The 27,463-nt window shown below is 50.1% G+C and overlaps 1 protein-coding gene and 1 long non-coding RNA gene across 7 annotated transcripts; one reads left to right on the top strand and one right to left on the bottom strand.

Annotated features, from left to right (window-relative positions):
- Window positions 1-1,178: 1,178 nt before the first annotated feature.
- On the bottom strand, window positions 1,179-24,059 carry VEGFA (vascular endothelial growth factor A). Of its 6 annotated transcripts, none has more exons than XM_051783282.1 (9): window positions 23,354-24,059; window positions 17,455-17,506; window positions 12,178-12,374; window positions 10,359-10,435; window positions 9,912-9,944; window positions 9,617-9,748; window positions 7,128-7,199; window positions 5,871-6,002; window positions 1,179-3,806 (listed from the first exon to the last, which is right to left on the bottom strand). In XM_051783282.1, exons 1-9 carry the CDS (start codon window positions 23,417-23,419, stop codon window positions 3,785-3,787), a joined length of 783 nt encoding a protein of 260 aa, XP_051639242.1. In that variant the 5' UTR covers window positions 23,420-24,059; the 3' UTR covers window positions 1,179-3,784. The 6 variants fall into 6 exon arrangements, with proteins under 6 accessions (XP_051639242.1, XP_051639245.1, XP_051639243.1 ...); XM_051783285.1 differs by lacking the exon at window positions 23,354-24,059 and adding an exon at window positions 19,490-19,978; XM_051783283.1 differs by lacking the exon at window positions 9,617-9,748.
- Window positions 17,550-20,102, top strand: LOC127469225 (uncharacterized). Its single transcript, XR_007903903.1, has 3 exons — window positions 17,550-18,347; window positions 18,417-18,553; window positions 19,978-20,102. It is a non-coding gene; the product is annotated as an uncharacterized LOC127469225 (long non-coding RNA).
- Window positions 24,060-27,463: the final 3,404 nt, after the last annotated feature.

Below are 27,463 nucleotides of genomic sequence, written 5' to 3'. Positions count from 1 at the left end.
TCTTTCCAATTTGATGACTTGTAAACATTTCCCAGGTCATATAGAGACAGTGCAGGTCTCCTGAGGATAGGCACACTGTATTCATCATCTTGCACAGCCATCTGCAAAACAGTCCATAGATCCACACAAACCAAAATCCACAGTGGTGAATATGCAAAGGAAGCAACTCCTTGGGTTCCTCACGCAGCAACATCCAGGCGGCCCTTGCTCCCCTTCTCACCTCACTGCTGTACTCCACAAGATGTTACTGAACAGTGAACCAGAGCATCCTCAAGTATTCATCCTCTTTTCTCCGCACTGCTCTCTGCAGAGGAAGTGACTGCAGATCCACCTGTTGAGCTACCTGAGTTCATCCAAAATAAAAGCCAGATCCTTTACCTTTGCAAGAGCAGGACAATGCAGCCATGAACTCGGTGGTCTGAATTAACCTGAGTGAGTCACCTCCCAGACATCCAGGAACATCCTGCGTGCTCCTTTCCAGCGTGGCCAGATGACTGACACATGACACACTCATCTCCATGGCTGACGAGGGAATGACACTGCTGTTGAAGAGCTTTTCCTCCAAAGACACCAAAGCACATCATAAAAGATGCAACAGTATCAAAATCCCTCATGAAGTGATGAGCATGGTCAGAGCTGGTTTTTGTTCAGTGCTGTCCAGGATGAGGAGGTCATGCCAAACCATTACTGACAGCAGGTTACATACACACTGCTCCAACTGCAAACACCAAGTCCATTACCAGGAAGAACAGGCTCAGAGCCTTACTTTCATCTTGGATTGTAAGCTCCACCGGGATCGCCTGTATAGTGCCCAGCTCACAGGGCTTGGCTCCTGGACAAGACAGAGGCAGGGTTGGGACCATCACCACACTCCTTGGCATCAGGTTGGGAAGGAACCCAGGAGTTCTGCCCCCTCGGTCCTGCCCATCAGACCACCCTCTTCTCACCAAGCAGGGAACTCGGGCTGAGCTCCACACAGGGATTCTGGTGCCTACCTCCCAGTCATTTCTACGGGCTTTGGTACCTAGATGCTTTTGGAGGCTCTGTGCCCAAATCCAGGAGTCCAACTAGCAGGTTGCTGATGCCCTGTAGCCTCCAGAGGCAATACTGGAGGAGCTGTTACACAATGGAAGAAAACCAGGATGCAAGGTAGAAGGAGAAGGCAAAGGAAATCAAGATCAGAATTAAATTCTTTAATACAAAAAAAAGTTTGTTTGTCGTCGTCGTCGTCGTTTTTTAAGATATATCTGTAATTTTTTTGTTTAAAAATAAATATGTACTAAGGAATATCTTGAAAAAATTCACTAGACACAATATGTAGTGTTAATATCTTTTTTCCCCGCAATTATTACAGATAAACAGTAGCACCAATAAATAAAATGATAACAAATATTAAAATTAAAAAGGAGAGAGATTCAAGATGTAGAATTTTCTATTTTTCCTGCTTCTTCTTTTTACATATATAAAAAAATCGTAGCGTCTATTTAATCCGAATCACACATATACATAAACATATATATATATACAAACACATAGCCAAATATATATATAGTATGTAGATGTATATCTAACCCTTGTCTCAATAGGAATGTGTAGGGGTAGGTGTTAGAGAAATTAATTAAATAACTGCCCATAACATGCTACTGACTCTGCCAACAATTGGGGAGATAAGGGATGGGACAACAGGAAGGTTAAATTTATACACAACAAGTACAAATAAAAAAAAAAAAAGGTACGGCTTATAAATAGTTGAAATTAAATATTAACAAAGAATACTGAAAAATCCCTACTCTTTAATTAAATTATCTGTTTAATTTCTAATTTAAAAAGGGATATTAAATAAGTATATAAAACACTTTCTCTTCCCTCCCCCCGATCGGAAGCCTCTGTCTTGCGCACGATGCAGCATGAGTATTATACATTGCAGATGCAAGCACCCACCCATGTGTTTTCTCTCCTTCTGAAAGCCATCGGTTGGATGGGGAGATCCTAGTGGTTAGTAGTCGCTTGTTGTGAGTCTGTTTTTAGACTGTCTTGTCTTTTTGGAAGCTTTCCGTGTTGTACATTATCAGGCGTTGAAAACAGTATTGCAGATGACGTTTGGCAGCATTCTGACACAGACCGAGTACCTTTTTGATTATTATTATTAATAATAATAATTTTAATCACAGAACTAGATTATATATATCCACATAGATGTACAAACACACTTTCAGGGGGGTGTGTGTGTGTGCGCGCATGTGTAAGGTGGGTTTCACATACACCACAGTGTATATTGCCGATACACACATAGCCAAGATTCTCATGACATGGCTAAGGGACTCTGCCTGCCTTCACTTTTGATTCCCCAGCTCAAGACGTGGAAAAGGGGTCTGATATTTACAGTATGTCATAAAAAAAAAGTCTTGACGTTCTTAAGGGTCATTCACACTGGGCACGCAAACTGAAGGCAGCAAAAGTTCCTTTCTTTTTTCCCCCTTCAATCTTGGCATACAAATATATTATTTTTTTATATATATATATGTATAAAAATAAATATATATATATAAAAAAGAGAGAAAAACACATACACACATACATACATACACACAGACACAAATGCGTACTTTCACATACATATGCACACACACCCCCTACTGTGTATATACTTTTGATTAATATCCCTTTCCAGAAATGTTCCGTAAGCATCTTGGATGCTCTTGAGTGGCAGCTCTGTGCATGAAGAAAGCAGACAGTGCTGAACAACTGTGTGGCTATGCACCGGTCCCCATTCTTGCTTCAGCACACTGTAGACCTTGTGTCCTTTTGCAGCCACCAAGGGCGGGAAATCTAGACTCCTGTGATACTTCCGTGAATGGAAAGTTAGTGTGCATCAGCTGCCCACCATCCTTAAGAGAAGCCAGCACGTCTCTCTGGCAAAGTTTCTATAGCAAATAAAGTCAACGCAAAATGTACACTGACATCCCATGTCCCATCAAGGCAGGCAGATTATGAGACGAGTAAGGGCGAAGGTTGGGGGAAGAGAGGGGAGGAGGAATCCTTGATCACGGAGACGGCCATTTCCTTGGCCTTTGACCCATCGCACCACCCTAGGATGCCGCTCTTTGGAACTCCCTGCCCATCCTCTCCATCACCTCTCCTCCCTGTCCCAGGCAAGGAGAAGGTGGTTTGTGGTACAGCACACTCTACAGAGAAACAGCGGAGGCCGCACAAGTCAGTTAGAGTTAAGAAGTTTACACCCAGCGCTTCTACTCAGTCCAGTCTTAGCTTGTTTCTTATGCCCCAAGTAGCCCGCTTGTGTCCACAGCAGTCGAGTATTATCCAGTGAAGACACCAATAACATTAGCAATGTTAAAAAAAATAATCAGTATATATATATATTATATATATATATGTGTGTGTGTGTGGTTAAGATATACATATATGTATATATAGATGTGGTTAAAATATATATACATATATATATATGTATATGCATGTATACACACATATATATGTATGCATGGGAAACCCCATCAAATACACCCCTATAAGTCTTCCTGGCTCTGTTATTTAGCAGCATGAAAAGAAAAATAAAATAAAACAGTTCAAAACCCAAAGGTGAATTCTGTGCGGCGGGTGCCTTGGGGAATGTTCCTTCCGGAGTCCATCGTCCGTACTGAAAGTGCTGTGCTCTACCGATCCTTCATTTTTAGGGTTCATTTGGATTAGTGTTTTGTTTTTTTCTGTCCAGGCGAGAAATCAGGCTCCAGAAACAGGGCTGTTCCCCCTTCTTTTCCGCTGCTCACCGTCTCGGTTTTTCACATCTGTCAAAGAGGAGAGGGAAGGAGAAAAAGAGAATGGGGTTAATTTTTGTGATGAGGGTGCAAGTAGGACAGAGAAGGGGTGGCTACTGTGTTTAAGAGCACATGGTGTTAAGACATGGCATGATGTCACTGGTGGGGTGAAATGCTGTGCAGATGGGGCAAATCAGCTGAGAATCTCAGTCCCACGAATCAGTCGATGAATTCTACTCCCCCAGGCTCACCTATACGGAGTGGGGGGAGATACTCATACAGGGGTAAATTTAGGAGCAGAATCAGTGGCTTCCTCACAGATGAGCTGAGTGTTTTGTTTGCACCCTTTCACACCATGCGCACACAAATACACACAAACACACAGAAAAACAAGGCTAAGCAATGCATGCAGAAGGACACAACCCCTCAGCTCTCCACCTAGCCTCTTGTTTGGGTCGGAAGCAATGCAGCCAACAAGGCCTCATGCAGGCAAGAAGGTGAAAAGTAAGTGTCTTTCATTCCACTAGCTGCCATGAGCACGGGTTAGCACCAGAGAACAGCAGCAGCCTGAAGAAGCAGCAGGAGAAATGAGAATTTGCCCTCCCCCATTGGGCCCAATTCTAAATCTAAGAAAGAGCATGAGGAACTTCAGCTTAATCAGCTTTTTATCCGGAAACTGAAAATCTAACCACTCCTATGACTCCTTCCTATTTTTCTGGCCAACACACCAACCTCCCTTAGTGCCAATTATCCCATCACAGCGAAATTAGTAAACCCCTTCTGTCATCATGACTTCTTGGGCTATTGTTTGGCTTTTCTTTGTATTTGTTACTATTTCTCACCCTTCAAACTTTGTGGGGTAATTTTCAGCTATTCTGGGCTTTGGGACAGCAGCAGGAGGAAAAAGGTCAAAGGTCTCAGGCTTCAGGGGTTTTGCTCACTAGGAGAAGTTTAACTCCAGAAGTTGCTCTATTCTGGCCCCTCCATCCATTACTCTCCCACTGAAATTAAAGCATCTCAGAAAAATTCTCTGTATACAGAGCAGTTTCTACCACCCTGGCAGTGCCAAGGCCTCTCTGGTTTGGGCACAAAGCATTTTCATCTCCTAGATCTCTGTGGAAAGGATCTGAGTTCAGAGTCAGAGCCAAGGGCTCATTAGCAACCCCATTTCTATGTCTCTCTCTAGACAGGTTGGATGATCCTACACCAGAGATGCACACATACCTTGTGCGAGTCAAGATACCCCACTGAGTTCACCGAAGTGCTCAGATGGGAAACAAGAATCAGTTTCTGCATGTGTCTATGCCACAGATGGTGTGTGACAGTCCTCAGATGACACATGCACAGCATAGGTCTTTAAAAAAACACCAACCCCACAGTGCTTTTGCATCTCCCACCTCACACCTCAATACTCATCTCTGCCTTCACCCAGAGACAGACTTAATCCTGCTGTATCCCATGTCACAGACCTGAATGCTGCCCCTCAAACCACAGCTCTGGACAGGACATGGACAGGGAACTGTGAGCACAGTGCAAGAGGATAGGCTGGTCTCCCTGGATTTTAGAAGAACAAAGAGGCAAAGGAAAATGTAGGCACGGCCTTGAGGGAGGCTCCTGGTGGCTTTCCTCATTCTGCACACAGCAGAGCATCTCATCTACAAGCCGCAGAAAAAGGGCTTGGAAGACAGGGGTGATTAAATCCTAGTCAGTCAAGGATTTGTCTTTGTCCAACAGTATGCTCAGAGTCGCGTACAGATAATGTACAGAGGGCTACAGATCTTCCCCTGGCTACCTCAGCAACATGAACTCCATTATCTTGTTCTACGACACAGGATACCTGAGAAAGAAATGCCTTGTCTCAGGGAGCCGTCCCCGTCCAAGTCCTGACAGCACATCTGAAACGCACAGCTGCCCTCTGAACCAGGGAAAATCTGTCCTCATCCCAGTTAGCCCCTCTGCCCTCTGGCCCATGTAGGACAGAGAAAAGAAGTAACCATATAGCACTGGTGCCAGAAGTCAGCAGGAAGCAAGCTCCCCCCCTCTTTCTCTTTCTCTCTCTTTCTCTTTGTGTGTTTCATCCTTCAGGACACAAACCTGCAAGTGCGCTCGTTTAACTCAAGCTGCCTCGACTTGCAACGTGAGTCTGTGAATTTGCAGGAACATTTACAGGTCTGGGGATCTTGTACAAACAAGTGCTTTCTCCTCTCTGAGCAAGGCTCACAGTGACTGCAAAAAGGCAAAAGGAAAGATGTCTAAGCTACAGCGCTTCAGCAGAAAGAAAATACACATGCAACACCCTAAACATCAAAGCAATCCCCTTGCCCCCTCCCGCAGCCCCCATGCTGCCCACTGGAGTGTCGCAGGCTGGTGGATTTTCCAGCAGCACTCCGACAGCCCCAGGACAGCACCCCCTTGCATTAGCGTAAAGAGAAAGAAAACAGGCCTTCTGCACAGTATTCACAAATGCTGCATTGGATCCATCGGCTCAGGCCAGAGGGAGGAAGAAGGGGAAAGCAAGGATGGGAAGGTGAGAGGTCCCAGCCAGCTACTGACATATCAATGAAAGAAGTTCTCTGAAGTGGGCTATTTGAGTAGAAAGAGGCCAGTGACTAAATGAGTTTTAGATACACAGGGTCTCTGCTCCCCTGGAAAGTAGCTTACCCCTGCAGCTGGCACTGCCCTCCTTTTTGTAAGCCCCATCTCAACCTTGCCACCTAGGAGTCTCCTACAGAGGAGCCGTGAATTAACAATGCAGAATTTTGTGAATCACCATAAGAGAGGCAGAACAAAAGAGACAGTGAGAGAGACAGTGAGAGAGAAGCCACCAAATCCAGCAGAAAGAGAGAAACAAAAAAAAAAAACAACAGAGAGCACGCCCGCCCCAGTTCCCCAGCACCCCCTCTCCAGCTTCCCGCTGTCCCACCTCTCCTCTCCACCTGTGACTCCACCAGACACACACTCACACGTGCGCACACACGTACACACACACATGCATGGCAGATGCCAGCCTGCCTGTCACCAGTCGCCATAGCAGTGAGGGCACAAGACGAATGGGGGAAAGCAGGTGAGTTGGAAGGCATGAAGAGGTGCAAGGCACTCGCCCATCTACCCGCACTCTTGTGCCTTGGGAAAATAGTCGCCACTGATGATTAGAGAGCCAAGCAAGCTAGAGCCGCCTTCCCTGAGACAGCCTTAGTGCCAGAGCGGTGCTGCCACCAGTGCCGCCCCTGCAGGATCTGCGGCCCACCAGTGACTGGGAGGGGAGGGTGAGATTCGAGTGAGCAGCAAGCAGGCAGATTGGTCTGGGGAGAGGGAGGGAAGAGACGCTACAAGCAGAGGACACAAACGTACAAGCTGAGTGGTTTGTACCGGCCTTTCTTGCGCTTTCTCTTTTGACCCTTCCCCTTTCCTCGCTTTGATTTTCTGGAAGAAAAACAAAAAAAAAAAAGAGAAAGAGAGAGAGGGGGAGAAAGAAAGGGAGAGAGAGAGAAAATGGAAGAAAACGCAAGGAAGAAGAGAAAAAAAATACAGCCATGTGCCTTGCTGGGAGGGGAGCAGCACATGAGGCAGGACTGGAGGGTAAATCCCAGGGCCGAAGCACAGATCTCCACCTTGCACACACATTCACTGGCCCTCCGGCGCTCCGGTCAGCACCACAGCCAAGCCAAAACCAGGGTACTCAGCAGAGACCACCTCCAGCAGAGCTGCTGCGAGCAGAGGTGGATCTGCTGAAGACTCAGATGGGCACCTGCCCCCTCTGAGAGGGGCAGTGGGAAAGGGACAGGGGGTGAGGGAGAAGGAACAGAAAGCTTGGTGAAAGCATCACGCAACCGCAGTGAGCGCAGACAACCATTCCAGGCAACAAGCACGGGCGCACACCAATCGGCAAGAGGCAACCTGAGTGAAAGGGTTCTCTCCAGGGAAAAGGAAACCACTCTGACCTGATGCACTGCCTGGCACTGGGTCTAGGCAGCAGCTGAGCCCCAACAGCTCTGCTGCAAGGCTGGTGGCAATGCTGCCTTGGGATGGGAGCCTGGCCTCAGCAACCCACAGACAAGGGGAGAGATCTGGTCTTCACAGCACTGCTGTGTGGGAGAGGGCTATCTAACCTGAAGGCTTTGCTCATCCACCCCACTTCCTGCCTGTGGTTCAGAGGACTCCAGGACACCCTACTGGAATGTCTGAAACATCCCCTCTGGCAGTCTCCATCCTGAGTACTGAAGGGGAAAGAGGGAGAAAACTGACTTAGTTATTCTACTCAGGAGATAACCAGCAAGCAGTTTTCAGTTCTTCCCTCCTTTCCTTCCTGTCACCTTCCACAAGGATCTGCCAGACAGACAAGCAGATGGAGCCAAGGTATTCACTCCATTCTGAGAAATTCACCAGTTGCCTCTGACTCTTGGGCAGGAGCTGGGACAGGCAAGGGCTAGGACATGCAGTCCTGGACACTAACCATGGATCCCTATGGGCCATTGAGAGCACACGGAGCAAGGGAGGCTGGAGCCTGTGCTGCTCCTTGAGCCACACTAGCACAGGACCAAGGGAGAGACATCCAAGGAGAACGCCCTAGGCAAAGCACTAGGGCTTCTCAGGCAAATGAGTCCCAGCGCTGAGGCACTTCTGCAAAGGCTCCCTCCTTCCCTGTTGCAGCCTACCTCGGGAGAGAGCTGTCAAAGGGAATTGAGAGGCAGAAGAGAAAGCACCATAGGTGTTTCCTAGGCCCTGTTCAAGTCATCTCACTGGAACAAGTGTCAGAGCATCAGCTCAATCCTGGTTCTGCCCTACATGTCAGGCAGGAGTCACAGGGAGATGGTGAGGGGAGAAAAATCAACCTGGAGGGAGGAGAGGGGTACCAATATAACGACTTTCAATCCAGCACAAATCAAAGTACACCAGCCTCTCCCATCCCTTCCCTTCCTTCCCTGGGGAGTGCAAAACCAGCAAAGAGCAGGCAAGGTGCTGTTAGAAGAGGAAAGTGAATGCAACACAGTTGGAGCTGGCTGCTACACCCACACCCCATCCTCACCAGAGTTCACACAAACCAAACTCTTGCACACCTTCAAACCACAGTGCCACACAGACCAACCGCCCCCAACACGGCCCTGCGCACAGAGGAGTGTTGGCTGCACACAGCCCGATGCAGCCAGGAGCAGATTTCCAGGGGGAGGAGGAGAGGCTGGAAGGCAGCTAGAAATATACAACCACCAGGAGAGGGGTGAAAGAAGTTCTCTCACTCTCCTGTTTGCTCCCTCTGTCTCTGTTTCAGCCTCATCTCCAAATATTCACCTCTTTCTTTCCAACTCCGCACCTCTAAATGGCAGAGTTGCTTTCCCAGTCATGCGCAGTCCAGCTGACCCTCTCACCCAGAGAGGTCATTCCTTCTTTTCGACAGTGTTTCACATTTTGTGCTCATTCCTCAGACTACTGCAGGATGAGAGCTTATATTTCTACTTCCACAACCTCTTTACTTTGGGGAAGAAGTAAAGGGAAGGTTGTGCCTTAGCCTCCTTCACATCACCGGAGCAAATCCATCAGATTGCAAAAAACCCTTATGAAAGCCTCCGCCAAGACCCAGCAAGGACATCCACCTCCCTTCATACCCTCCCAGGTCCCCACCCAACCAAAACCAGTGTCACATCCTGCATGGCATCAGTCCTGCCTCACCAGGCCTTTATTGCCACCTCTCCCTATAGCCAGCAAAGTTCCTACCCAAGCTGCTGTGAAAGAAGCCAGCAAGTACTCACTCAAGCAGCAAGAAAAAAATTAATAATAAAGAAAGGCAGTGATTTGCAGTAACCAGAAACACCCCAGAAAGAGGGAAGGGAGAATGGGGGCTGCACCTTGAATCCATACTGGTAGGACAGACATGACGGCATTTCCCTGACTTGGGATAATGCATTAGGAATGACTGCCATGGCCATGGGTCATGGGGTATGAAGGAAGGACCATCAGATCTGGGTTTCTGTGCCCACCTGGAATGGATTCAGAGTGTTGCTCCATGCACTACCATACGCCATTTCCAAAAACACCTTCTCAAAGTAAGTATCTCCAACCAAAGAAAAGGGCAAGGGGCAGTGGGGCAAGGAAACACCAACCAACCACCAAAAGAGGAAGGAGGAAAGGCTTGTCACTTACTTTTCTTGTTTGTTTTTGACATCTTTCTTTGGTCTGTGGGGGAAGAGAGAACAAAGGCCTCATTAGAAAAGAGCTTACCACGTATACTTCCAGTATTATCCCCAGTTCCCACCAAGTCCAGGGAAAAACATGTTCAGTCAGCATTGTAGGATGCCCATGGCACAGGTTAAGTCATCCGTCTCAAAGTGTTTGCTCTCCTGTTGCACCTCACTGGCAACCAGTGCCAAAAGACCCCAGGTTGCAGACTAGCACTGTCCACCTGTGATAGCTAGAGATGGAGGAGCCCTGCCAGCAAAGGATTTCTTTTCCCAGGCTTGGCCATCCCACTGCAAACCAAGTGAGGAGACTGCAGAAGCCTCTGAACAACAGTCCCAACCCAAAGGCAGAAAAAAGCAAAGGCTCAGAATAAGTTTATTGCAAGAGGAACCAGTGCTGCTCCATTCTCACCTGCAGTCACATTTACTGTGCTGTAAGAAGCTCATGTGTGATATGTGCTGACTCTGATGGGGTTTAATTCTCATGATCTGGAATGAAAGAAACAGAGAGGGTCACTGCCCATTCAGTCTTCATATTCACAACTCCAAAGCAGCCTGCTGCACAGCAAAGCATTTGCACCCCTGGTGCTCATGGGAAAAGCATGGCAGAGTTTGAGCTAGCTTTGAGGCCCTGTTCTCCTAGTCAGGGAAGGCCTTTGATCACAAGCAAGCAGCAGCAACACCAGACTTGTGCCAAAGCTCTGTTTGCTCATGCTTGCCAGGTGCCAGCACTAGTGGACTGCCTTGGAGACAGGCATGGGAGAGGGCATAACACCATAGCAAGGTTCTCACTGAGCCATCCCCGGTTGATGTTAGAGCAGCAGTAAGAGAACATCCAGTCTGCTCACACAGAAGCAGTACTTCAGTCTAACACACAGGTCCAAAGCATATCTGACTCCTTTTCCCTAGGCCATACCTTCCCAGCTGACATCTCACTTTCTCAGCGACTCAACACACAAAATAAATCTGAAGATCTGTGCTTAAAAGAGCCCTGCAGAGCCAGACATTACCCAGCCCCCAATCCCAGGTGCCTCCAGGGAAGTTATATTAGAAGATATGTAATATTGTCACAGTCTCTCAACCCAGAACATGTCCGGACCACTCTAGCATTTTCACCAGAGATCTGCTTAAGAGCCTCTGACCCTTTACAGGCATGCAGGCATACCAGCCAAGAACTGCAGTTCAGCAAGGAATGGTAGGAAGAAAACCATCCCTAGCTACATCATGCTAGTATGCTCTGGTCCAGGCTGGAGCCCACAAGGGGAAAAGCAGTATGGGGAACCATGGAAAGGGACAGACTGGTTCTCCAACAGAGTTTAAATACAGCTCAAACAACAAGTAAAAAGAGCCTGCTGGGTAATCACTCAGCACTGCAAATCTCTCATCGATATCAAAAAGTGTTGGTAATATTTACCGTGGCTGTTCAAGAGCCTGAGGGACAAAAGTAGATGAGGGAGCTGTGAGTTATAGATAACGGGCACCAGCACCATTTTGGACACAAGCTGGGATCCAGGCTGACAGAAAAGGGCAGTAATAAAGCTCTCTAAAGCAGTTTGCATCTTCCCCACTTGCCCAGCCTTTGCAATCATGGCCATCTCTGTCTCTTCCAAGGAATGAATTCAACAGCCTCCAAACAAAGGAGGAAGATGCCCAGAGGCAGAAAGGCTTTTACACTTGACACTGAAGCAGTGTGTTTCTTAGAGCCCCTTTCATCCCTGCTGTGCCAGCATAGCTAATGACACAAATCCCCTGCACCCCTGGTACAGGCTGACCTCAAATGCCCTGCAGGAGAGAGTACTGACAGGTTCTCCCCTTTTGCACTACTCAGCTGCCTTCAGAACAACAGCTGTATGTACCAAATGCAGAGTTAAAGTGGAGCAAAGGCCCAAAGAGTATCTTCTTTGGGAACTCAGAGGTAATACCACTGGAAATGCTCCTTTGCATTCTCTAAGCACAAAGTGCTCCTTTGCAGAAATGCTGCTTTGCATCCTCCTAGTTACTGTATTTGGACAAGAGCCAAAACCAGATTCTCCTCTTAGCCTTAGACAGACACAGGCAACTCATCTTTTAGCCCTGCATGGTGTAACACTGGGCACCAGGGTCAGGAGAGGGTTTCCCTGGGGTAGGCTGTCCTTCCTCTGAATTAGCTGGGAGGTGGGACTTAGAGTGGTTGTGATGGCTGACTTGCTTCCTTCCAATCAAGCATGGCAGATTGCAAGTTGGGCCCTCACCTCCATTGTGACGTTGTACACATCCACAGGGACACATTCTAGGCCCTCATCGCCGCAGCAACCCGCACATCTCATCAGAGGCACACAGGATGGCTTGAATATGTACTCCACCTCATCAGGGTACTCCTGGAAAATGTCCACCAGGGTCTCAATTGTCCTGCAGAAGCTGCGCTCGTAGACTTCCAGGAATTTGATAACTAAAAGGAGGAATGGAGGGAATAAGTTAATGAAAACTTAGCTCAAGAATGTCTAGTGCTTTGCCCCTTAAAATGAGCCAGACAGTTGCAACACAACTACCCTGTGCTTTTCACTAACAGTCTTGCAGGCCTAAGTCCTTTGTCTGTGCCCTACATACACACACACATAAGTGGGGAAGAGAAACAGACAATCTCTTCCTAAAGCTGCTTCAAGCAGCAGCAAGATAGACAAGAGACCCTCAGTATTTGTCTCCCTGATGCGTGCCACAGGTGACTCTTCCCAAACCCCTTCTCTGTTATTCCCCATACTCCTGGGATGCTGCCACTAAGCATATCAGCCAAAAAGCACCTGAAGCTGCAGCAGATGATCTGCACTATGGATTAAGGCCCTTCACCCCTTTGCCCTTTACCCCCTTTCAAAACAGCCAGTGGATGCCTCAGTGGGTTTTAGAAGGCAAGGGAATAAGCCAGAAGGATCCCTCGTACAGACCTTGGCACAGAGACGCTTTCAAGAACAGAGGTTCTGAACCATGCAGCTATGTATATTCACTCTTGCTGTCAGTTACTTCTTTTGCCCACGCAGAACATGCACCTCAGCAGGCCACTTCTGAACCACAACAGCACCCTACAAGTCACAGCCTCCGTGTCTCCACGCTGACCACTTTCCCAGACCGAGGAATCAAGTCACTCACTGAAAGACTCAAAGCAAGCCCACAGGACCCCCAGGATTAACTAGACTATATATTTGGCTACTGAACCACAATGAGACAGTGTGGGAGAAGGAACAGGGTGGATCTGCCATTATCCCGTGCCTTCCCTACAAATGGAGCAAACATTAACTGCTTGCGATCTGCACTGATTTCACAAGCATTTCTCAATGTTTCCCAGTCTCTTGCCAAAGCTTCATTTTGCTGCTTGGTCAAGGGTTGGAGAGATTTAAAGAGATGAGAGATAGGATAGATAAATACACACGCACAAAACTCAGGTGCTAGCACACTACTGCAAACAGCAAGTACCTGGAGCCCTCCAGGCCTCCTAGCTCTACCAGCATGCTGGCAACAGAGGATGTCTCAAATGGAGCACAGGATAAGAGTACACACAAAGAGATAGTACCTGCCCCATGCTGTTATGCACTATAATGATCCACCTGTACAGTATGCAGAGTCCTACAGCACCAAGGTTGATAACTCAGAGTGATAAGAGCAAACTGCTTGCATCATGGAAAATAATGGTCTCCAGTAAGCGTTTCTAAAGTGCCCTGAACTTGTGACAAACTGGCATAAAGGTTACTTTGCCACAAAAATGCAAAAGCTTCAGGGCTTGGAGCTCACAGCCCGTAGTTAATTGTTGAAAGTTAATTCTAGGTCATGCAGGGCTGACAGTGCCCCAGTGCTGAAGTGATGAGAGCAGGTACAAGAGGGGAGGAGCTTCCATCCAAGGAGTTTGAAGTGCCAGAGAGCGTGAGTGGCTATTAAAAGAGAAAGTGGTCTGTGAAAGGGAAATGTAGCCTGGCAGGCATGGACTGCTTGTTGGTATTCCTTGTCTAGAAGACAGCATGTTTCTGTTCCCCGTTCCTTCCCTTCCTCTTCCCTCCTCCCCTAAGTGCAGTATATCTCCCATCTATTCTCCTATCTTGTCTGTGGCTACCTCATTCTTCCTGTTCCCCTTCAGAGTGACCTTAGTTACTGCCTATGTTCCAACAAGTTGAACAATTTAATATGTGGGAAATTCTGCAGGCACAATGACAGTTGCTGAATTGCACTGTTGATTATTCACATTGTGCCAGCAGAAAGGATCTGGGAACTCTGGCAGAAAAGGCACAGTTCTGGATAAAAATGCTTACAGATCTACATCAAGGGGAGGGATGGAAGGTAAGAGAGAGGGAAAGCATCAGTTGCCTGTACAGATCAAATGCTCCCCACCACACCAGTCTGGGACATAAAGAAGGCAGAAACCAAAACAGAGTAGAAAGCTGAAGTGAAACTGATCAATGCCTTACACACTTTTTTAAATGTTTGCACTACCCAAGCAGCTGGATTACACCAGAGAGTCCAGACTACAGATTGGTCACAGAACAGCACATTCAACTTCTTTTGCAGAGCCTTTACTTTCACCGCTGCACCCCAACAACTATACTTGCGATCTGGAAGATATGACAAGACCAAATCCTTCCCATAAAGAATCCAGGAGTTTTCACCTTTACTTTAACACATGATGATTTTATAAAGTCTGAATCAGCCTCTGAAAAGGAATCAGGAAATCTTTCCCTAGCTGCCAGTCAGAAAATCCTGCCAAGAAAGGTATGTTGCCTTGATTTAGCTGGACACAGAGCAAGACATTGCACATGGAGACTGTGCCACACTCCATAGTTCATTTGCGCAGTTAGCACCCAAACCAAACTGGAGCACATGACTGAGGTACAGCCATCCCCACAGCAAAGCCCTGCCCCTGCTACCATACCTACACTTCTACCCCTATGTACTGGGAGTCATATTCCACACTTTGCCAGGCTGATTCAGTCTGTGTTTCCTTTCCATTAGCCGTGTCAGGGACGGAAGAAGGTCTGTCTTTCATGGGGAAGCACAGGAAGGTCACCAAAGGACTAACACCACTTGGCTTGCTCCCTTCCTGCAATTTGGGCTTCAGCCCACGTTAGAAGTTAATCCTGCAATTAACCCACACCCCTACCCTGCAAAACACCTCCAGATTTGAGTCAGAGGTTCTTCATTGTGAATGGAGAGGGAAGCAAGGTTAAAACTCAGTCAGAGCCCACATTAACTCTTCGAGGCAGACACAGACACAGCAGGCAGGATTCAGTCCAAATTTGGAGCAGTCGAGTGGGAACATGCTGGACTAGAAAAGGAGAAAGTCTATGATCATTCTGCCTCCCTCCCCATCAATGGCTTAGGAGCAACACAGACACGCTGTTCTTTTAAAAATAAAAGTGCAGCCACAAGTGCTGGTGGTTTCCTTTATTTATACCAGAAAATCTTTTCTCATGGAACAAAGAGTGTTTGTCTGACTCCTCTACAACTTCCCGTGCCACAAAACATGTGGAAGGCTCTCTTGAGCACAAAAGGGTAGGGGCTGAAGTTAAAATTACAGTCTCCAACCAGAGTAAGTTCATCCCAAATAAAGACCTGTCACGACTTGAAATCTCAGAGCAAGCACAAAATGGCCAAAGACACAAAACCACCTTTCGCACCAAACCCAAAGCCCCCAAGAGCTTCAGCAGAAGGAACTACACGACTGTCCTTGTGTAACAGAGGCTCATCCCTGTCTCCTCTTCACAAAGGAGAAGCTGAGGTATAGAGACAGGACCTCTAACGTCAAACAGCAGGACAGAAGGTAATGCCAGGAGTCCTGACTTCTAGCTCACCGATCATTGCAGAACCAGAAATAGCACAAAGACAATACACCTAAGTCTCACCACTTATACTGCCAGACCAACTTCTCCTGCAATTCCATCAGCCTTCTTGTGACAGAAGTTAATTCTGTTTGATTCTTCCCCTCCCCAGGAGGGATTTGTCGGACACAACGAATGGCAGAGATGAGGACACTAGCTCTTTTCTATCAACAGCAGAGGACTGGTTACCAAAATAAGCCTCACAGCAGGCTCCATCTTGATCCCTCTGGAGGCACTGAACCTTCTTCTGTTGACTTCAGCAGGAGCAAGGGTCAAGCGCAACAGGCAGCAGCCTGCCAGCAAATCAGAAACTTCACCCATGCAAAATGGACACCTATCGCAAACACAGCCTGCCACAAACCTCTGGCAACACACATGCAGTCTGTCACACCAATAAAGTTACAGAAATTGAAACTGACTGCTACCTAAGGGGAAAAAAAAAAGAAAAAAAAAAAAAGCCAATCTGGAGCCACACTGCTGGAGCCCTCTGCTGACCTCTGGCTGGAATAACGCTGAAGGTCACAGCCTGTGGGGACCCTGCAAGACACTAGCCAGACTCTGCCATGCAACGAGTGACCTGCTCTGCTACGAAAGTAAGGGGAAAACACAGTCAGGATGGTCCTAAAGCACCTGATGATCACCTCAGCCTGAAGGTTCCAAAGTCCACAGCCCTTTTACCCCACTGCTGAACTGAGGACTGTGGACAGAAAGCCAACCTCCTGACACACGCAGGGCTCCACTAGACAAGTTGTTTGCAGGAGGCATCTCTGACCAACCCCAGAGGGCTGACTACCCTTCTGATCTACATTTACTTTCACAAACCAACAAGGCAGAGAACATTTCCACAGCCTGGCCTTTGGGCAGCTGGAGAAACACAAAATCACAACGGCTGCAGAGGCACCACCTCATTTCCTATCAGGCAGTGGTCCCATCTGTACTGGACCACCAGGAATGAATTAAACAGAACCCATAAGATCACACTGCTGTCCCCTGCACCCGCAAAGCCTGCTAGCTCCAATCGGAGTAAAAAGGTGTATTTTTCGAGCCTGGCTTTGTACAGCACCCAGCAATATCCTGACTGGGGCTATCGGGAAGCATGAGACCAAAAAATCATCCTGGATGGCCCTTTTCTCCTCCTCTCCCCCCGGGGACCTGCTGCCTGGGGGCCGTTGGCTTCTGCTCTGGCCTTTGTTTGGGGATCAGCCCTGGCCACCCAGACGGGCATTGCCAGCGCCCCCGGGAAAGAGGTGGGCAGCGCAAGACGACAAATCCCTTCCTACAGCACTGTGGCGAATCCCCAGCAAACTGCTCGCTGCTACCCAGCTCTTTGTGTGCGCGCCCGTGTGTGTGTGTATATATATATATAAATGAGCGTGCGTATGTGCACTAGCGCACGCACGCACGCAGTTTCCCTCTGAGTTGTGGTAAGCCAGCAGCGGGCTGGGCCAGCCCTGCTGCCCGCCCAGGCTCCGCGGCCGCCCCGGCGGCCTCGATCCGGCCCGGGCCCGCGGCGTGGGGCGGTGCAGCCGCCACGAAGGGGCCGATGGCGGCGGCGCCTCCCGCCGTCTGCCCCCTGCGCCCGCTCCCCGTGAGGTGCCGGTGTTGCCCGCCAGCGGCTCTGGGGGCTCCTGCCCCCGCCCGCCCCCGCCCGCCGGGAAGCCGCCCAGCGCTTACCTTCATTGGGTTTCCGCTCCCCGTCCCCCAGGGCAGGCGCAGCTTTCGACAACTGCAAAGACAACACAGAATCAGTCACAACACGGAACCATGACGCGGTCCCGGGGCGCTGGGGGAAAATCCCGGGGAGGGGCCGAGGGCCCCGGTCCCGCCGCCGGCGGAGAGGCGGAGGGAGCCCCGGCGCTAGAGTGCGCCCCCGAGGCGGAGCCGCTCCCCGCTGGCCGCCCCGGCGGGCACAGAGGGACCTTTTGTTCCCCCGTCCCCCGGGGAACCGAGAGAGGGACGGGCGGCAGGGCCGCGGGCTGGGGACGGGGCTGGCAAGGCGGTGCGGCGGGCCCGAGAGAGGCCCCCAAACGGAGACACGCGTCCCCGGGAGCCGCTGTCAGTAACTGCGGGCAAACACCGGGAGCAAATCTGAGCCCGGAGGAGAAAAGTAACAGGGGTGACCTGCTGCCGCCGACACGACTGGTGGGCCTGGGCACCGCTTCCTCCCGTAAAGGGGAACCCAGCAGAGGGGAGGAGAAGGGCGGCCAGGCGTGAAAGGGCATCTCTCCCCTCTCAATGTCACACATGTCTATCGCCCAGCAGTGGTGGCCACCGAGGTGTCGGCATCTGGCCGGGTGTCAGGGCGATTAACTGTGACAGCACCACTTTGCCGACAGACGCAGCCAAACCGCCCAGGTTTCCTTCCTCTCTGCTGGAAGGGAGGGTGAGGCGCGCTCTCTCTCGCCTAACGGTCCCGGTCTCCAGCCCCCGCGTCGATCTCATTCCTGCGCTCCCCGCGGCTTCCCCTGGACGGGAATCAGAAAGGCCGCAAGCTCCGCATTCACTCCTGCTGCCTCTTGGGACAAGGGGCATTTCCAAACCACTGACGCAGGCAGCTGTGGTGACAGGTAACCAACCCCCAGATCTGTATGGAAAAGCATTACACCACTTTACTAAGGAAGTCTTTTTAATTCCAGGTGAAACAAGAACTCCACTCCTCCTGCTATTCGTGAGGGCTTTACCTCTGACGTAACTTTCCAGCCGTCAGGTTTCCCCCTGCTGTTCTGTTCTGAACCAAAACGAAAAATGCCCAGCATTCTTCACTTCTCCGGAGGTACGCTGCCACCTGTGTGATGCCATCCACCCCAGAACTTGCTGCCTTTCACCAGAGGCCCAAAAGGAGCATGGTGATACACACAAAGCTTTTAGGCTTAGAAAAATGCCCTCTGATCTCACAGCCAAAGACAGAGCTGAATTAAGAAGGCCAAGTCCACCCCAAGCTCATAATGTGAATCAGCCACCTATGGTCTTCTAGGCAGCTCCGTGCACAGGGCGGCACCAGCATCCGAGCTGCCCAAAGTGTCAGCTTTTAAAAGAAGGGGGCAAGAGAGCAAGCTAGAAGCCCCTCTCCCAGACATTCCTTTGTGTCTGTGCATGATTCCCTTTACCTAAGGTTCCCCTGACCAAACTTGCTTCTCATTTCAACCAAAGTCTTTCTGTACATGGGCATAACTCACCAGCCCAGACCTGAACCTCCCCATGCGTGGATCTGTTTCTTCTCTGGGGAGGAGGGGGCTGTGTGCCGAACCTCAGTGCTGTGACAAAACTTTAAAAAGCAGGTTCCTAGAAACAGTTTCATTCCTGAAGTGTAAAGGTCACTGCAACAGCACAAACAAAATGGAGGCAGCGGAGGTTGCAGCGGCCTTCCAAAGCCACTCAGCGCCTGACAATCTATGGGTAAAAGGAAAACCGCATCAAGGGCAGAAAAGCCTCAATCTGCTACGGCACAGGAAGAGGATCACGAGCCAAGTCAGTTTATCCAAGTCACAATGCCCCCAAGACTTTTCGCAGAGGGATTTTTGGTTCACACACAAAATGACCATGACAGACTGAGCAAAATGAGCTCGGAGTCACCTTGAGGGACATTTTCACCCATTCTCTATGCAAGGCTGTCCAGCGGGCTGCCAAGCCCACCACCTCCTCAGATGCAAACACTCATGGTGTACAAGTAATGAGAAGCAGAAGCAAGCCACACGCTTTTACTGCTCACTTGTGCCTAGCCAGCACCTTGCCCTGCCGCAATGTAGTGGAGCAAGAGCCCGAACAGTCTTCCAGTGCTCACCTAGACCTGGGATGTGATCCCACATCAAGGATGGGCAATGAGATCAGTGCAAAGTGTGCAGAGAGCTTCTGAGCATTCCCAGCAGCACTCTCAGCAGAAACTAGAAAGGTTTCCCAGAACTATCAGTAACACACTCTCTGCTCGCTATTCCAAGAAACTTTTCTGCCCTTTCAGCAGTGCCTTTCACCTGTGGCTAGTGCCCTCAAAGCACGTCCACTAGAACAGCAGGTGAAGGGAGTTTTGTGCCTCACTTTAAACCAGTCTGCTACATATCAGACAGGGCAATGGGGAACCAAAAACATTCCATGGGACAAGCAGGCCCAATGTGCCCTTCGGTGGTAGCCTGAAGGTCACATTCTCCTCTGCTGGCTTTTAGCATTACCCAACAGTTCTGTAACTCAATTTCTTTCCAACAGATTTTCAACATTTCACAGAAGTGTGGAAGTAACCCCTGGCCTGGCCTTGAGAGTGGGATAAATGACCCCAGGAACGAGGCTGACAAAGAGGAAGCTTCTTTCTGTGCCCTTTGCAGGTCGCAGCTAATGTACATTCCTGCTGTGGAGTAAAACCCTCCCTAAGAAATAAACCCACTTCACACCATCCGTGTGTCTGTACCTTCCCTGTCTTCCTTCTCCCCTAAGGGAGCAAGTTTTTCTCTGAAGGGAGAGAAAAGGTTAATCAAGTCATTCCTCTCTAACCATCCCCTCACCACCACCACCAGCTCTCTTTCTCTCCCTTCCCCTCCCCCTAATCTGTGCAGCCTCATTAAAAGAGCTTTGTAACTGTTTAGGACTGGAACAAACAATCCATCCACTTTGAGAGGGACTCTGGGACAGGAGTTAAGGCACTTTTCGTCTTAGGCACTAGAAATTCTCAGAGGTTTCTACTTAGAGGAGGGGGGGACGGGACTCACTACACTCCTTCTCCATTGTACATGCAGACAGAGGTCAGTAATCCCAGAAACTGCCAGCACAGCTGAGGCACCTCTGACAGAACAGAACAGACAGGAAAATGGGTTTGAGGTTGCTCAGGAATCAGTGAACCCCTCACGTGGCAGCACGGGCTTCCCTCTCCCCTGCTCCCACAGGAGCGCTCCTGTTCCCAGCCTGTCCTCAGACCATGGGCCTGGAACGGCTCTGGGGAAGGTGACCCGCTGCGTCCCGGCTGCCTACAGGCTGGGGAAGCAGGTTCTGGTGGCTCCCCATTGTGGCCTGGTGCAGAGGCACACCAAAGGCAGGGAGCCTGGTGGGTGTGCGATCATTAGCAGTCTAGTCACAGGCTTGCTCTCCCTCCCTCAGTGTCTAATCGCTGCCTGTTGCCTGTGGCAATACACTTGGTATATCCAGGTCTCTCCACTGTTCACTGCAGGAGAGAAGACTCCCAGACCCTCGTCAGGGGTTACTTGTCACCAGGCTGCCAGCAAAACCCGCAGAGAAAGGAAGATGGGGAATGACCAACTGTCCCCCATTCTTTAGGAAATGGGTGACTGGAAGGAGACAACAATGTAACCTCTCTGATCCCACGGGGCATGAGGACTGTTCAGTACAGCTCAGCAGAGTCAATCAGCTGGGAGGGTAGCACTGCAAAAGCACCTTTCCCTCCCTCTCCTGCACAGAGAGGCTATCACCACCACTGGAGGCAGACACCTGTGGCATCAGCACTACCCAGACCCAACTATGAAATAATTTCCCACCATCCCAGTCTTGCTGCAGGAGTGACTGTAACAACTCCCTCAGTAAGGAGTCATCCCCCTGCCACCTTCATCAGAGGAACACCTTGATTCCAGCATCCCTCTTCCTTCACTTCCAGGAAAGCTGCCCACCACATGCTGGACCCTGCCTTCCCAACTCAGACTCTGCCAGAGCTTTAATTTAATGCTCTCTAACGCGCCTGGCTAGCTAGATAGGTTTTATTCAGTATGACAGCCAGATTAACAGTACAGATAAATATTATCATCAAAGCACAAAACCCTAGTCCCGGCGTGAAGAGTCATGCCTTCTGCCATGCCCAGAGTCATCGTCAAGCTGCCTACGTGAGATCTGCTGGTATTTCTAACGTTCCCATCACCGTGGTGCCCGGACGATCAACGGACAAATAAGGACAGAACCGAAGGGCAGACCTCACCGTCAATCTGCCTGAGCACTTACATGGCCCACATCATCCAGGTACCCGAACCTCTACCAATCTCTCATGCATGTGTTCCTGCAACATTTACCCCCAAACCCCTGTAATTTTTCCCTACCTTTTTTTCCCACCATTATACTCCCTATTTTCTCATCTGCACCGTCCTCTAGCCTGGGAGAAAAGGCAGCATGAGGCTTTTATGCAGCTCCTGAGGACAGATACATCTAGACTCTACCTGATCCGCCGTTTCCTCTTCTGGGGAAGAGGAAGGGGAGGGGAGAAGGAACAAGGGGAGGGTTAAAAGGTATTATCACTAGACACTGATACAGTTGTCTAACCTATAGCTGGGGAACAGATGCTACTGTACAAGTTTGCTGAGGAGCTGGGAGGCAAAAAAAACCCTGTCCTGGGTGACTGTGGAAAAAGTCTTGGAGAACGAAAAACATTGTCCCACAAGCCAAATCTAGCAGGCAGGCAGCACGGAGCTGCTCTGTGCCACACTCAAGTGAGAGCTGCGCCTCAGTTCCCATCCAGCACAGCCTAATGTGCGGCTGTCACTGGATAAAGTAGAGATATAACAGGCTAGAAACAAAGCGTGCAGTGCTTGCATGACTTCAGTTACAGCTGAAATGGCTCCTAATTGGGGAGTTGCCTTCCAGCATCGGTGCTGAACAAACAATGTGAATAACTGATTACTTTGCAAGCGACGTTTATTTTCATGATTATGGGAGATGATCTGGCCCACGCTCTCTCCAAGTGCCGAGGAGAAATGGCAGGAGAGAACTAACCTGTTATAACCTTTAAAACGTAATCCATGCCTGCCTCACGAACAGCCACTTTCACGTGGGCACTCTGTCTAAACCCCTTAATATCTCTTGGCAACACAGCCCTCTTGACTCTTTAGAAAACAGATTTATAGGACAGGTTTGCACAGGAAGCTGCCTTTCTTTTTTCTTTAAAAAGAGAAAGAAAAGGAGAAAGAGTTGGTTTCTAATCCGTCAGGAATGACAATGAGGTAAAAGTGACTGAAGAGGAAGAGAAAAGAAAAATCCATGGTTTTGTAATCTCGGTGCAGGAGATATGTATTTTGATTAATTTTTTTATCCCAATCTGGAAGAAAATCAGGATCCATTTTGTCCCCTTTGATCTCTATTTGTTTTTCCATCTAGGCATTTTGAACTCCACTCGGCGGTACGAACCCGAGCTGGGACCCAAGGCAAATACCGCCGAAACACCCTTTTGCAATGTCAGGAGACCCGAGGACGGGAGGCGAGGCTGATGCAAGAAGCCAGCGCGCTGCCTCCGTGCCCCGCGCCCCGCCAGCCGCAGCGCCCCGGCCCCGGCGGGACCCCCCGGCCGCGCCGCCCCGGGAGCCCCGCGCCGCGCACATGTGCGCGGACACTCCGTATGGCGCTGCCGGCTGCCCCGGAGGCCCGCGGAGATCCGGGCAGCGCTGTCCCCCCAGCTGCAGCACCGCACGCACACGTGCCTGCGCTGCGGGCACCCACCCGCACCCGGCGCCGACAGGGTGGCGGCACCGCACCGAGCAGGTGGGAGGCAGAGGGGGGACAAGAAAACAAAAAGAGGGGGTAAAAAAGTATTTTCGGCCGTCTGCCCTCCCACCCCCTCCGGTACGCGTGGCACAAAAGCCCCCGTCCCGCCGCTTACCTCCGCGCTCTGGAGATAGAGCAGCGCCGCCAGCCCCCAGTGGATCCAAGTGAGCAGAAAGTTCATGGTTGCCGGCGCACGCCGCGGAGCGGGGCCTGCCGCGCTCCGCCTCGCCGCCGCCCCGCCGCCGCCGCCGCCCCGCCGCGCTCTCGCCCGCGCCTCCTCCGTGCCCGCCGCCGCCGCCTCCTGGGGTGCCGCCGGCCGGGCGCTGCGAAAGGTTCCGGGGGAAGGGGGGTTCCTCTTCGGGGTCTCCGGTTTCACCCCTCCATAAGCCCGGCTCTCCGCCGGCCCCCGCTGCTGCTTTCCGTGGGCGCTCCGCCGGGCCGAGCGCAGGCTCCGCGGCCGCCCCGCCGACGCCCGGCCCCCGCCGCCGGGCAGTCCGAGCTCCACAGCGGCGCCCGTCCGCGGCCGCTCTCCCCGCGTCGGGGCAGGCAGGCACCCGCGCCGCGCTCGCTCGGTTTCGCGCACTGACGCCAAAGTTTGCGCGGAAACTTTCAATGCATCTCTTTTCCTGAGCCCCCTCTTCGCGGCGGGTACCTCCGGCGGCTCCCCGAGCCGGGGTCGCCTCCCCAGGGGAAAGGGGCTGATCCCACAGCCGCTCGGCCCGACCCCTCTCCACAAGTCGGGGTGGCGGTGGCGGAGGGGACGAACAGAGCGTTTTCCTCCTGTCCTCTCTGTTTCTGTCTCTCTCTCCCTCACTTTTTCCACCGCTTAAAAAAAAAAAAAAATCAGAATAGTAATATATGGGGGGGGAAAAAAAAAGGAAGAAAAAAAATCCAAACTGGCTAGAGAGGGAGGGAACTGGGGCGTGAGGAGGCTCTGTAGGAAAGGGAGGAAAAAAAAAATCCCAGCGGATCAAAGTATAAGTGGGGGAAAATAAATTAAACGAGAGGGTAAAGCAAGGCGGCAAGCCAACAGCAGGTCCCGGTGCCCGGGGAGGGCTGCTCCCGCGGCGCGCTGTCCCTCGCCGGCGCGCGGTGCACTCCTCGCCCCCGGCGCGGCGGCAGCCCCGCTCCGCGCACTCCAGCGGCGGCTCCGCGCAGCGCCCTGCCCACCGCCCGGTCGCCGGCGCTCTGCAACTGCTCGGCGCTGCCGCGGGGAGAGACGCTCCGGCGAAGTCCCACCCCTCCCTGCCTATTCCCCTCCCTCTCCCCTCCCATCTCTGAGCTGGGAGAAAAGGCCACGGAGGTAGAGGGGTGCGTTGCCCCCCTCCGCCGCCCTCCGCCGTCGCCCCATGGGGGACCGCAGCCTCCCTGCCCTTCCTTCCCACGGCGGCTGCCCCGCGAGCCCTGCTTCCTCCACCCTTTCTGCCCTGCCGATGGATGCATGTTCGGGTCAAAATTCACCTTGCCCGTGGGAATTACTCCAAAGTCCAGCACAGCCATTTGGGGAGAGGGAGCAGCGGGGGACAAATTGTAGTCACAGCCAATCATCTACCACCACCACCACCACCCCCCCCCAGGGCTTGGCTTTTCGGATACCGTGATGTCCTAGCACCTATGTGTTAAAGGGCTGAAGGGGGGATTATTCTCATTTGGGTTTTATTTCTCTTAACCCAGTGCCATCTCCCCTTATCTCAGAGGCCTGCCTGTGCTGGCTGTGTGGTGCCCTGGTGTACAGAAGGGTGTCGTACTGAAAGGGGTGAAGGTTTTGCCACACGAACGCCACTCTGCTTTCTGGGAAGGTATTTGGAGGGCAAAGAGGCAGCTTTGCTCGCTGGGTTTAGCGCAGGTATTCCCCAACCAAGCTCCTTTGCTCCTGTCACTCACAAAATTTCCTCATACGGTATATGTAGTAACAACATGTGTGTGTCAACATATATAAATCTTTCTCCTGCTATCGTCCTCCAAGGACTTTAGGTGGCAGATAGAGTGGAATTCCAGACTGGCAGATCCTGGGGCTTACTATGGACTGGAGGAAGGGGAAGGAGAAAAAGACACCGAAGAAAGAAAAGGCTGTATTATCATTCGAAAGCAGGTATTCCAGTGCTGTGCCACAGGCTCCTACTGATACAGGCAAAGCATTGGCTCTATAGAGGCACCTGCTGGCTGAGAGAAATACATGAAACAAAACCCCCCAAAATAAAAATCTTTGCTTTCAGTAGATCTTAGACCTGTTCTTCCCTTTGTTTAATTTTTAAAGATTTTTTCTCACCCCTTGGCGCAGTATGCGAGGATGTCACCCTAGTCACACTAATCCCGAGGAAGGCTGGGAGATGAGTGACAGGTCTGCCTGAGCAAGGAGCAGCTCCTGTCCAGCCCCTCTGCTGCCCCAGATGTAGAGTCACACCCCACACCCCTTGTGCCCACAGCCTTCCATCTGGGCAAGGGGAGAAATCCAGCCCAGTCAAAAGCCTGGAGGAGGATATAATCCCTTTCCACTCAGGGATTACATTTCTACAGAGGAGTGGTGGGTGTTGTTCAAATATTGCAAAATAATCCCTTCTCCTTTACTTTCTCTATAGTTTTTTAACAAATTGTTGCAGAGGGTTTCTGAGGAAATAATTACCCATCCAAAATAATTGGAGTTTCCCATGTTCAGAATGCAATTGCCAAAAATGTCTTCCAAGAAACAGGGAGACTTCAACCTCCCCCAGGAAAAAGAGGGGATATTTCATTAACTGAAGGTAAAGTTAAATTAAAGTTCCTGGAGGTAGAAACCGCTTCCGACTCTGTCCCAGTTCACTGTGAACAGCTCCCTCTTTATGCCAGGCCTCTGCACTTCAGACCAGCAGCAAGCAGATAACTCACTCAGTACTTTTTATTTGGTGGAAGGTCCTAGGTACCTTTTTCTCTCCTGCTAGGTGAGTGTTTTATGAATGATGGTAGCTCTACCATGAACAACTTGCAACTCTAACACTCCTCTGGATGCACAAAATCTCTCCAATTGCTGCACTGCTTTAAGTCCCCCACAGAAACCTCACAGAAAAGATTTAATCTACGAGTGGCAAGGGGCAGCCTTATAATCTTAAAGCCACAATGTACTGTAAATAATGTACAGAACCCAGCTTCTAAAATTACCACTACAGGATTGCTCATCTCGTTTTATGTTTCATCTGGATCCTGTGATCTTTCCACCTGCCAACATCTTGTTACCAGGAGAGCAATATAGTTAAGTTTGTGCAAATGATCATGTACTTGCTGAATTCTGGCACCAGCAAGGACGTTCATGTGCCTTCCATGTTACCGTTACACCATAATAAATACTGACATTGCTATAGAATGAATCTTCAGTGTTCGTGCTAAGTACTGCTCACCAAAAAAGCAAATCAATCTCTGTCCTGGCTACACTTCTTTATTAGCCTTGTTGTCTTTCCCATGTCCATGGCCCCTGAGACAGAAAGAAAGACAGCATCAACAGGCAGGATTTTAAATATGGAATATCTAAAAGCGTAAGCTCCATGTTTAGGCACTTAAGGGAAGACGCGTGATTTGCAAAGAGGCTGGGTGATGACTTTTTGGAGCTGTGGGATGCTGAGAACTTTTAAGAACCCGACCATAATTTAGAACTTCATCTTGTAGATTGAATTCAGTGGAAGCTTTAGCATTGACTTCAAAGGGCATAAGATCAAGCCCTTGTTGAGGGGTTCAAAATACAAAATTAGAAGTCTAAATTTAGGCATCCATTTTTTAATACCTTGTCCCATGTTAGTAGTACCCTTTGTCTAATCCCTCTATTTAACCTGAAAAGAGACAAATGTCAGTAACTTTTTACCGACTCGTCCAGGAGAACCTGTGGCAAGAAACGCATCACCTGCACTTTGTTTATTTTTTATCCCCTCTCTCAGATCCCCAGAATAACAGCCGGAGTAATGTTGGTAGAGGAGTTCAGACCCAGTTTGAAATTGGAACAGGAAATGTGAGAAATATGGACGTCAAAAAACAACCAAAACAAAACAATATTTCCTTAGTATTCTATCTTGTGGGCAAGTCTGGGGGGAATCTAGATTTGGATAATCCAAATTAGGAGAGAAGTCAGAGAAACAAAGAGTAATTTTAGACATTTTAGTGCCAGAGCTATTTCTTAACACACAGCTCACTCACTGATTTCAAACACAGTTCCTCAGTGCTGAGCATGGAGGACAGCACAAGAAAAATCAACATCTCGATA

This window comes from Manacus candei, unplaced genomic scaffold, assembly GCF_025592945.1.
Source record: "Manacus candei isolate 608988 ecotype Guabito, Panama unplaced genomic scaffold, ASM2559294v1 h1tg000017l, whole genome shotgun sequence".
Taxonomy (NCBI): domain Eukaryota; kingdom Metazoa; phylum Chordata; class Aves; order Passeriformes; family Pipridae; genus Manacus; species Manacus candei.
This window is presented reverse-complemented; position numbering and strand designations above follow the sequence as displayed.